The sequence below is a fragment of the Haematobia irritans genome, chromosome 4 (genome assembly GCF_050003625.1).
Source record: "Haematobia irritans isolate KBUSLIRL chromosome 4, ASM5000362v1, whole genome shotgun sequence".
NCBI lineage: Eukaryota > Metazoa > Arthropoda > Insecta > Diptera > Muscidae > Haematobia > Haematobia irritans.
In genome coordinates this window covers 211,542,502-211,555,514 of record NC_134400.1, presented here as the reverse complement: position 1 = coordinate 211,555,514, position 13,013 = coordinate 211,542,502, and the positions used below count along the sequence as shown (strand labels likewise).

General features: G+C 29.4%; 1 protein-coding gene across 1 annotated transcript in view; it reads left to right on the top strand.

Annotated features, from left to right (window-relative positions):
* The first annotated feature begins 3,283 nt into the window (after nt 1-3,283).
* LOC142233356 (uncharacterized) overlaps nt 3,284-13,013 on the top strand; it is a 104,522-nt gene continuing 94,792 nt past the window's right edge. Inside the window, exon 1 of the mRNA XM_075304252.1 lies at nt 3,284-4,479. Within this exon, the coding sequence (XP_075160367.1) occupies nt 4,441-4,479 (39 nt within the window). The 5' untranslated portion in view covers nt 3,284-4,440. The remainder of the gene's footprint in view (nt 4,480-13,013) is intronic.

Below are 13,013 nucleotides of genomic sequence, written 5' to 3'. Positions count from 1 at the left end.
CACACACGCACTGATATAGAGAACACAAATAAGTATCATTCATCATCAGAGAGCAACACATACATGTCGTTAAGTGAATTTGAAAATTGCATTTACAACGATATTTTCATTTCCTTTGTTTAGAACAATTACGACTGATTGAGTGACGAAATGAATTGAGGTGCTAATCGTTTGATGATGATTGCTTGCTACATATAACAGCTTTTAAACCGTAGATTTATGGTAATTATTAGATGAAGTTAAAATCTTCGGTATGCTAGCAATTTGAAATGTTTAAATCGTAAAAATATCAAATTAATGAAGTGATTTAATCGAAAATTATATGAACGAGCTACTATTGTGGTGTTACAATGACACCTGTTAACATGCCATAGAAATTTTAGGCATGTCGTCATTTGAAAATGTTTAACATTGTTAGTGTATTAAATTAGCGAAAAAAACAAGTAAGGAACGTCTTAAATCGGGTGGGGACGACTATATTATACCCTGCATTATTCTGTGGACCAAATTGTGTATAAATTCATAGTTGAATATATAAATCCAATTCTATAAAAAGTCGATTTAAATCTCTAAATAACATTTGTAGAAAATCTTACACTGAAAAAAATATTGTCGTAAGGCGAAAAATTTGATGTCCTTAAAATACCAAGGCGAATTTTTCATAATTATTAAAGCCAATTTAGCCTTAGACCAATAAAAGTTTGTTTCAAGTCAATATATCCAGTTGAATCACTTATCTCTAAGGACAAAACGTATTCAATGCAAAGTTTATCAACTTTAGGTCGAGTAAAAAAAAACTTTGTATGAGAGAAATGCTTCTTCGTATGGAGTTCTTGTTTTAAAAAAATAAAATCTTTGTTCTTATGCCTATATTTTTTTAAATGTGCTTAAAAATACTGCTAATTTTATTCCTTGTATATAGTTAAGTAATATGCAATTCTCCATGCGAAAAATATATATGGGAGCTATATGTAATTCTGAATCGGATTTTACCAAAAAAAAAACAATAGAGATCGATTCCGACATAGAAAATTAACCTGTGTCAGATTTCAAGACGATTGGACTAAAACTGCGCCATAGATTTTTATTACAAAAAAGTCTTACAATTTAAAAAAAAATCTATTCATACAATAAAATCTATTTGTTTATTTCAAAATATATTTTTGTGAAATTTACCCCCATTTTCATAAAGCTCCGTTAGTGTTCCGTTAACTAACCAACTTTTAAACCGTATTATGGACGAAGCTGTCATCTTGCATATATATTCCATATGCCAGTTAGGAACTTAATTGACGAAAAATTTTCAGTTAAAGTTAACTGGAGAGAAGATATTTGCAATTAACTTTTCAATGATTTTTTTAAATCCTTAAAAATGCAGTTCCGTTATTTGTAAAAAATAGTGCAGTATAAATTTTAAATCTTAAAAAATTCAAGGTTCTAAAAATAATAATTCCTAATATTTTGTATTAGGACAATATTTTTTTTCAGTGTAAGAAATTTTTTTACATATTTTATTATTCCCAAAACGGTTATTATTCCCAAACGGTAATGCTGGCGCAATGATCCAAAAGCAGTTTTTCACCCCGACTAATGACCCAGTTTTTAGTGCGTTAATTTTCCTAATCGACTTTTTAAACGGCTTACATTCAAAAAAATATTTACGGATATTAAAGATTACGCAACCTAAATTTTAGGATGGGCAATTTACAAAATATTGAGAACAAATTTGTTTAATATAATGAAATTTTAATTAAAATAAAGTTTATAACATTTACTTAAAAAAATTTAGTTCACTAAATTTAGAACACAAATTTTGTAAATTTTGCATGGCATGTCTTTGAACCAAGAAAAATTAAATTAACTGAAATATTGAATCTTTAGATTTAATATAAAAACGCTAAATATAGGCTAAGAATTAATTTGAGGATTTTGTATCTTTGGATTAGGTCAAAAACCTTTGTTGTTAGCATCTAATTTCTTTTTTTATATCTATTATCATAATTTATTATGATTGCAAATCTTGTAATAAATAAATAAATATCTTTGGATTAAAGTTTTTTTTTGGAATTAAGAAAACATATTTTACTTTGAGGTATCCGATATAATTTGGATTTTTATGCTGACATTTGTTTGTACGTGAACAGGTTTATTCATATACCGCGAAAAAAAAAATGAAAATTCGATAAATGAGATCTGAATCCCATAGGATTTATATAAATGATGAACATTTTCATCAAATTTGTTGAAATTGAGTTGATGAAACATTTCCATGAAGTGATGAAATGTTTTTATTCAAAAATTTCTTCAAATCTATGAAAATTGCATTCATCTGATGACATTTTTCATCAAATTTGATGATGAAAATTTTGATGAAGTGATGACTCGTTTTTATGAAGCCATGAAATGTTTATGAACCATTTCAATAATTTTTTCTCAAAAATTTCTTAAAATCAATGAAAATTTCATATATATGATGAAATTGTTCATCAAATTTGATGAAACTGGGTTGATGAACACGCTTCATCAAATTTGATAAAGGATATTTTTTGAGTGTAATTTTAATTTTATTGATCTTAGATTTCAGGCCAGATAGGTAGCTATACAATGTCTTTGTTTTAAAGAAGCTGCATCTTTGGCTCGGAATCAATACCAAAATTATTAAGGGAAGATCAAAGTCTTTGGATCCAAGTAAACTTTTTTTGAGAGTTGAATATTATTCCATATCCTCCTTTGAATGATAAATAAATTTGTAATGAATCATTAAAAATGTCCAAACTTATTCAATTATGTTATAACATAACCTCAAAGGGGTAGAATTCACCTCCGAAAACACACCACACATATACCAATGCAAATAAGGAACAAAAAACTATGAGAACAAACATTTTCAAAATGCTCGCAATTTTTTTGTGTGGTTTCAACCCAAACTCATATCCACCCACGCACACGTACTTCTTTGGGGGCAAAAAGAAAATGTAAAGTGGTGCTACCACCAGCCAGCCGCCAATAGGTTTTCGGCCCACAGCTCAATACAAAACAACTACCGGCAGCTGGCAGCAGCTTCAGTTTTTTTGAGCTCCAGCTTGATATTTGTTTTTGTTTTTCCTCACTGGTGCCTGCCACACATCAAACGCTTCTGACTGTGTGTCTTTTGGTTGGGTCGTTCGTATGGTCTGTCGATCGGTTGCTTAGCCGTATTGGCGTGTGTTGGGGTTTTGTTTGCCTCTTGTTTGTCGGTGGTTTTCAAGTTTAAACCGAGACTCTCAATACTCGGTGAATTTAGTGGCGATTTAGCCAGCTACAGTAACAGACGTGTGCGCGATTTCAAATTCGAATTTCGTAACGGACAACAAAAATTCAAAATAAACTGTAACGAAGATAACGATTTTTATGTTTTGTAAAAATTTCTCATGGCATTCTGCCTTGGCTAAATGACGTTTGATATCTCCCACCCCCCAGCCTTAGTTTTGTGTTTTTTTTTTGAAAATTGGCCAAATGTTTGGTTAGCTGAAGCTGAATAAAATTAAAACCCAGTTGTTAGTTCCAATATTTATTTTCCCATTTAAATTGGATTAGATTTGGTTTGTTTTTAGTTTACGGGTCTTACATTGTGTGTGTGTGTTTTTTTGTATTCGGTTTATTGGTCTGAATGCATTTATGTGGTATTGTTGGACCAAAACTATACTGCCATAGGGTGGATGTTGCAAATGAAAAGCCATCAAAAGTGTTCGTTTTGTTTGTGTGATTTTTGTTGCTGTTGTAACAACGAAGTGTTTTTTACGGGGGGTCGCTTGACTGCGTAATAAAAACGTGTGCTCCAAAAAAATAAAGTACATTGCAAACAACTACAACAACAACAAATTACTACTATTAAATGAGAGCAACATTAACTAATGAGAAACAATGACAATGTCATGAAGACGAAATGCAACAAGTCTCTATTTTGATTGCCATCGCATAACACTTTGAAGTGCACCCAAAAAAAAACAACAACAACAAGATAAGAAGAAGAAGACAAAATAAGACATTTAGTCTTGGATTTTGATTTGTATTTTGGATTGCCGGTTAAAAAGACTGAATTTAAATTAACATTTACTGTTAAAGAGAGTTTATGTGTGTGTGTATCTCCCCGAGAGCGAGAGTTTATTAGATACGGTTTTTGTGGTGTAAATGCGTATATTTGTGCAATTAATTTTGTAACGGAAGTGTTTTAACACACCAGTCTTTGAAACAAATTTTACTGGAGCAAGAAAAAAAATCGACCAAACAAATTTCCTTAATTAAAAAAGCCAAACAAATATACAACTAAAAATCTAAAGTCAAGAAACCCTATTACAGAAAATACAACACGACCAAAAATATTTTGTGCTATAAAAAATAGTGTGATTTTTTTTCGAAAATTGCAAATTTTTGGTTATTTACATTTTTCTTCTTATCACCATGAATTCGAATTATTGGCGTTTAATGTCAGTGTGGGCGGTAAGTGTGTTTTTCTTTATTGTATATTTTCTTTTTTTATTATTATATGTTTTACATTACATAATTGTAGCATTGTAGCGATAGAGCGTCATAACAATCAAAGCGTTTCTCACGCGATATTGAAATTTTCATAGACTGCAATACTTAAGCCTCTTTTGAAGGTTTTATTTTTCACTGTCGATACATTGGATATTATGAAATTTTCTGTTTGTGAGTTTTGTTTTTCTTTGATTGAAAAGTTAACTGAACTGAACTTAACTAGGGAAGTCTGCATTTATAAATTTGTGAAATTTTTAGGGAAATATTTACAAGAAACTATTATAGGAGAAATTTTGGTAATATTAACAAAGTATGATATTACACATAAAGAAATGAAATATTTAATAGTAATAAAATATTGGAATACATAGTTACAATTAAATTTAGTTTAAATAAAAACATCTTTGGTTCAATGTTAATGAACATTTCTTTCAAATTCGTACAATTGCGGTATTCATATTAACATATATGTCGATCCCATGTTAATTGATGTTAGTTAATTTTCTTATTTAGATATTTTTACCGTTTTTCTCTCTTGTTCGCCATTCGCTGTCGATTATGAAGAAATTTAAGGATTCTCTTAAATTTGAAAGAAGCTCAAGTTATATTTCTTGTCCATGGCCGCCAATTTTGTTCCGATATCTATAAAGTTTCCAATATCTCATGAAGAGGTTTTTTTCGGTACTCCCAAAAAAAAAAAAAAAAAAACTGGGAATATTAAAAGAAATTTAACTTTATTTTAGTTTATGAAAATGGTTATATTCTAATAATAATTTCATCAATATGAGAATCTTAGACCGCATCGTTATATTGGTCTCAAAACCCATAAAGTATATACAGTAGGGCTATAACCAATTTGTTTGGCATAGTACCACGAGATGCGCCATGATGTTTTATTAATGAAAAGCATTATCTTGCATCATTTTAAGAAAAAAAACTTCACCCACCAAACGCATTTTCTAAATCGATACAAAAAAAGAAATGTGATTAATTGTTTCTCCCAGATTTTGGAATTTTTTGAACCACTATTACACTTTTCTTATAAGACATATTGAAATGCAATGAATCATTAAGCCAAATTATTAACAATAGGTGGCTATACTCGAAAACGCGTCGGAGAAGCTAAAATTTCCATTAAAACTAAAATAAAGTTTGACAGAATTGTTTTTTGTTTTCATATTCATATTCTAAACTTCATCGCTGTTGGTGGGTGAACTTTTTTGACGCTAGCGAAAAAGTAAAAACCTATTTCTTCATAGTTTTTAATGTCCTATTGGACTATAGTATGCCAATTTTGAAGTTCGCAAAAATTGTTAAAATGTTATAGCCCTAATATACAGGGTTGCTGATATGTTATGCAACAAAGTTAAGTGTCGACAAAGTCATCGCGGGCTGCACGAATGTGGCTCTGTGCACTCAGAGAAGGAATAGAAATCGTCCTAAACATGTTTCGAGAAAAAGTGTTATTTTTAGACGGGGCATAGTAACATGTTTGTCGCAAAAATGTTATGTTCTCAAAAATTATGTATCTGACATCGACAACCATGTATATATTTGCCGAGAAAATAACTTTTTTGCGACGAAAATGTTCCATGTTCATCATCAAAAACTAACATTTTGCTCTTGAAACATACGTGTGGTATCTTGGAACATTCCGGAACACCGTCTTGAGATGATCGACACTTTCCGGGTGCAAAAGTTTGAATACTGTGGTGAGCTCTTGCCCATTTTGCTTTAGTCTAAGCTCATTTTTCACTCGTGCCGAAAATACTCTACCAACATTTGTAGAAAATTTTACCAAAAAACTACCAACATTTTATTTCTATAGAAATTTGGCCAAATTTATTCCTATAGAAAATTTTGTGTTTAAAACCATGTGTTGACTAAACTACAAACGTAATTTAACTAAAAGAGGAAAGTATTTCTACAGAAAATTTTGCCAACATTTTATTTTTATAGAAAATTTTGTCACAATTTTATTTCTATAGAAAATTTTGTCAAAATTTTATCTCTATGGAAATTTTGTTGAAATTTTACTTCTATAGAAAATTTTGTCAAAATTTTATTTCTGTAGAAAATTTTGTCAAAATGCTATTTCTTTTGTCAAAATTTTATTTCTATTGAGAATTTTGTCAAAATTTTATTTATATAGAAAATTTTGTCAAAATTTTATTTCTGTGGAAAATTTTGTCAAAATTTTATTTCTATAGAGAATTTTGTTAAAATTTTATTTCTATAGAAAATTTTATCAAAATTTTATTTCTATGGAAAATTTTGTCAAAATTTTATTTCTATAGAGAATTTTGTTAAAATTTTATGTCTATGGAAAATTTTGTCAAAACTTTATTTCTATAGAAAATTTTGTCAAAATTTTATTTCTATGGAAAATTTTTTCAAAATTTTATTTCTATAGAGAATTTTGTCAAAATTTTATTTCTAAAGAAAATTTTGTCAAAATGTTATTTCTATAGAAAATTTTGTCAAAATTTTATTTCTATGGAAAATTTTTTCAAAATTTTATTTCTATAGAGAATTTTGTCAAAATTTTATTTCTAAAGAAAATTTTGTCAAAATGTTATTTCTATAGAAAATTTTGTCAAAATGTTATTTCTATAGAAAATTTTGTCGAAATGCTATTTCTATAGAAAATTTTGTTGAAATTTTACTTCTATAGAAAATTTTGTCAAAATTTTATTTCTATAGAAAACTTTGTCAAAATGCTATTTCTTTAGGAACTTTTGTCAAAATTTTATTTCTATAGAGAATTTTGTTAAAATTTTTTCAAAATTTTATTTCTATGGAAAATTTTGTCAAAACTTTATTTCTATAGAAAATTTTGTCAAAATTTTATTCCTGTAGAAATTATTGTCAAAATGATATTTGTTTAGGAACTTTTGTCAAAATTTTTTTTCTATAGAGAATTTTGTCAAAATTTTATTTCTATTGAGAATTTTGTCAAAACTTTACTTCTATAGAAAATTTTGTCAAAATTTTATTTCAATAGAAAATTTTGTCAAAATGCTATTTCTTTAGGAAGTTTTGTCAAAATTTTATTTCTATAGAGAATTTTATCAAAATTTTATTTCTATAGAGAATTTTGTCAATATTTTATTTCTATAGAAAATTTTGTCAGAATTTTATTTCTATAGAAAATATTTTCAAAATGCTATTTCTATAGAAAATTTTGGTAAAATTTTATTTCTATAGAAAATTTTGTCAAAATTTTATTTCTATTGAGAATTTTGTCAAAATTGTATTTCTATGGGAAATTTTGTCAAAATTATATTTCTAAACAAAATTGTGTCAAAATTTTATTTCTGTGAAAATTGTATCTATAGAAAATTTTATCAAATTTTTTTCTATAGAAAATTTTATCAAAATTTTATTTCTATGGAGAATTTTGTCAACATTTTATTTCTATAGAAAATTTTCTCAAAATTTTATTTCTATAGAAAATTTTGTCTAAATGCTAAGTCTATAGAAAATTTTGGTAAAATTTTATTTCTATAGAAAATTTTGTCAAAATTATATTTCTATACAAAATTTTACATCTATATTTTTTTTTTAAATTTTATTTCTATAGATATTTTTCTCAAAATTTTAATTTTTAAGGAAATTTTTTCAAAATTTTATTTCTATAGAAAATTGAAGTACCTCTTAGTTGGAGAGGAAAATTTTGCAAAATCTACCAAAACGCCAAGAATTCTACCAATCTACCAAACAATAAAAAATCTATCAGATTTGTTATAATTCTACCAATTGAGGCAACCATGCCGACAACGCAATCGCAGGCTGCACGAATGTGACTTTATGCACTCAGAAGAGAAATAGGATCGCCTCAAACATGTTTCAAGAGCAAAATGTTATTTTTGTCGTAAAAATTTTCTTTTCTCGAAAATAACGGGCATTACGGCGTCCCACACTATTTCTATCGACGATGCTAGAGTTATAGTTATAGAATGTGTGAATTCTCAGCTGACGTCTTTGGCAAGTAAACCCGATTACCGCTTGCACTTTTTGGAACTTTAATGGCTTTAGTCCAACCTTGTTTTCAATACGTTTTGCATCGCGATATATATGTTCAGTTCTTGAGCAAGTGGATTTCAATCCAATCTGGTATTCACTTTTCGGATCATTCCTAATGTTGTTACCGTTCTTTTCGTGGTAGAACACTGACGGTATCATGGCATAGATCATTGCTACAAGAAACAGAAGATTTATTCACATTTAAATGCTGGAGGGCTCTAACGATATCCACACTGAAAAAAAAGCATGCCCGGTTCCAAAGATTTTGTCTTTTCTTAAACAATTTTGGTATTGATTCCGAGCCAAAGAAGCGGAGAATACAATTTTAAATGTGGGTTTTGTGTACTTGCTTCTAGGAAGCAAATTTTAATTTTTCGCTTTTTCAGCTTTTTTTCTTCATATGCTATCAAAGTCCTTTCATTCAGACTCGACTTCCAGTAGAAATTATACTATGTTTCAAGTAAAAAACGTCCTTAAAATAAAGTGTTGAGAAACATGTCCTATTTTTGAACGATTACTTGCTTTGTAGTCAAGATGCAAAAAGACAACAAATATAAAGACAATTTCATTAATTTTTCTGAGTTATTAAAGTCAAGTTGACCTTACCCCAAAATTTTTTTCTTTCAGCCAAATATAAAGCAATCGCAATATCATGTGAATTCCATCACGAATACCTTTTTTGACTGCTATAGATCAAAATGCTTTAGTAAGGTAGTAAAAAATAAAAAAGGTGTCACTGGAATAAGTCTGCCAGTTAACAGACGAGCGGTTTAGAAATTATACCAACCTCAAGTTGGTTGCTATATATCAGCTACCCTGTACATGTATGCATAGCCTAATTTCTCTTTTTTTCATTTAAAACTTTATTTTGTACAACATCATCCAAATGTTCCGCATAGATATAGCTGTCACAGAATGAGCTATGATCTACTTTTGTTCCTCCACAATTGTAGTTTTTTTTTTTAATATTTTAGTATAAATTATCAAATAAAAATAATAACAATATATAAATCAAAAAGACAAAATCGGCCATTTGTTAATTCCCATTTGTTTAATTAAGCTTAGAAAAACAATATGAAAGGTAGAGAAACAAATATTCTTGGTGATTACTGAGCCAATAGCCAATGTCAATTGAGTTTGTTTCTTAAGTCTTTTGTTTTGTGCCTACAATTTCGACAAAGATATTTGTACTCACTATTGATTTATATTTATGAGGTGGAATTTAAAGATAAATTGACATCGTAAACCATTATTAATGTCAATCACAGATTTTTGTCAAAAGCCTAAAGAATGTGCATTACCTTGAAAGTCAGAACCAAATAAAATAAGTAATTATTGAAGAACTCCTATTTTAGTTATTTGTGAAAGGAAATTTAACTAAAATATATTTCTTATAATAGATTATAAATATTTTTGTTATGTGCCATTCACGTCAAATGGTCATATTTATGAAGTGATTAAAATGAAACCATCAAGTAATATCATAAATATGACTAATTTGACAATTTTGGAAATTATCTCCAAATATCGCGACAATGTATTTTTGTTTTAATAATTCAAATTTAAATTTGACAAAATACTTTTTAATTATTAGTTAAGTTTGTTTATTTGTGTGTATGTGTGCCTAATACAATAAAATTGTTGAAAAAAAAATATATTTTTGCAAATATATAGCAAATACTAAAAATTCCCACAAAAAGAAAACATTTCAAAACGATATTTTTATTTGTTTAGTGGAACAAATGCGACATTTATACGAATGCTAATTAAATGTTGTTTATTATAAATATCATGCAATTTAGATTTCATTGTTCACATTAAGAAATTTTAGGATCTAATATGTCCGAACTGAAAGATGTTAAACATATTATAAACATTATATTTCGGTTTCGTTTCATGTGGCAATCGTGATTAAAGTAGCCAGACAATTTTTTCAAATTTTTATATTTTTACATTAAAAGTAGTTTTTTTTTTGTTTTCAAAGGGAAGCTAAAATATATCCTGAAGTTTTTTGGGATGAATTGCCAGTATAAATAAATCTGCAAAAATTCTATGATATCCAGAAAAATATATTCTTTGTTTGAAAAAGATATTGCGTTGACCAAAATATTTCTTGTCCTTAAACGAATGCGAGTTTTTTTAGTACATAAACTTTTCAATGACGGAATTTTGTCTTTAGAAATTTAAGATGCGACCATAAAATAGGTATTTTTACATAAAGGAAAATTTAATTGAACTGAGGTCTATTTGCCTTAAACCAAGGGAAAAAATCTTCAACTTTATTGAAGTCTCCTTAAATTCGATGAGTTTTTGTAATTTTACTGTAAATTTAAAACTTAATTGAAAACCTAATGGGGAAATGCGTTCTAATTGCTTCTTTAGTGCAATTCATCACTTCTTTGGCTTAGATTCAATATCAAGAGTCAATAGTGTAAAGGTAAAATCTTTATACCTTTTTTAGTGCAGGTTCTATGTTAGTATGTAATGTTGAACGTCTTTTCGGAATTTTCCGAACATATCTGGAATATATGTAAAAAAAACTTTTTGGTGTTCGGTCGAAGCAGGGATCGAATCCACGACCCTTGGCATGCAAGCGGACGTAGCTACCACTGCTCCATGGTGCCCAACTAAATGTATGTTTCTTTTAAATAAAGTTTGTTTAATCGGCTCGTGGGCGCCGCAAGCTATGCTATATAAATATAACTTATATGGATAATTGATGACAATAACAGCAACATAGCTCAGTGAATAGTGTGTTGGCTTACAAATTCCATGGTCCGCGGTTCGATTCTCCGTCCAGGCGAAATGTAAAATTAAAAAAAAAAAAACAAGTATATACGGCCGTAAGTTCGGCCAGGCCGAAGCTTATGTACCCTCCACCATGGATAAACTTCTACGAAAGACTGTCATCCACAATCGAATTACTTGGATTGCGGTAACACATGCCGATGGCAAGGTATCTTAAAACTTCCTAATACCGTCTTCTAAATTACAAGGTTGTCCGTACGTAGTATATATTAAACTAAACAAGGCCGATTAAATACGTATATAATTAAGTTTAAAGTTTCTATAGAAATAAAATTTTAACAACATTTTCTATAGAAGTAAAATTTGTAAATAAAATTTTGACAAAACTTTCTATAGAAATAAAATTTTGACAAAATTTTCTATAGAAATAAAATTTTGTCAAAATTTTCTATAGAAATAACATTTTGACAATGTTTTCCATAAAACTAAAATTTTGGTAGATTATTTTTGGCTCGAGTGGCAACCATGAATATGAACCGATATCGACCAATTTTTGTGTGATTGGGGATCGGCTATATATAACTATAGACCGATAAGGACCAATTTTGGCATGGATATTAGCGGCCTTATACTAACACCACGTTGCACATTTCAACCGGATCGGATGAATTTTGCTCCTTCAAGAGGCTCCGGAGGACAAATCTGGGAATCGATTTATATGGGGGCTATATATAATTATGGACCGATATGGACCAATTTTGCATGGTCATTAGAGAACATATACCAACACCATGTACCAAATTTCAGCCGGATTGGATGAAATTTTCGTTTCTTAGAGGCTCCGCAAGCCAAATCGGGGGATCGGTTTATATGGGGGCTATATATAATTATGGACCGATGTGGACCAATTTTTGCATGGTTATTAGAGAACATATACCAATACCATGTACCAAATTTCAGCCGAATCGGATGAAATTTGCTTCTGTTAGAGCAATCGTAAACCAAATTTTGGGGGTCCGTTTATATGGGGGCTATACGTAAAAGTGGACCGATATGGCCCATTTGAAATACCATCCGACCTACATCAATAACAACTAATTGTGCCAAGTTTCAAGTCGATAGCTTGTTTCGTTCGGCAGTTAGTGTGATTCCAACAGACGGACGTACGGACGGACATGCTCAGATCGACTCAGAATTTCACCACAACCCAGAATATATATACTTTATGGAGTCTTAGACCAATATTTCGATGTGTTACAAACGGAATGACAAAGTTAATATACCCCCATCCTATGGTGGGGGTATAAAAATATTATTGAATAATTTCTTCTACATTGTTTGTATTAAAGAAAAAGGTGCTAAGAACTAAAAAACCTTGTGGAAGTGAGAAAGATGTGAGGAAAAATGCAATTAGCCAGAAAATATTGTTTATACCCTTCACCACCACTGTGGTACAGGGTATAATAAGTTTGTGCATTTGTATGTAACGCCAAGAAATAATAGTCATAGACCCATCTTTTAGTATACCGATCGGCTTAGAATTAAATTCTGAGTCGATTTAGCGATGTGCGTCTGTCTGTCTGTCTGTTCGTCCGTCTGTCTGTATATGTAATTTTGTGCACAAAGTACAGCTCGCAATTTAAGTCCGATCGTCCTCAATTTTGGCATGGGGTCCTTCTTCGGGTCAAAGACAATCGCTATTGATTTTGGAAAAAATCGGT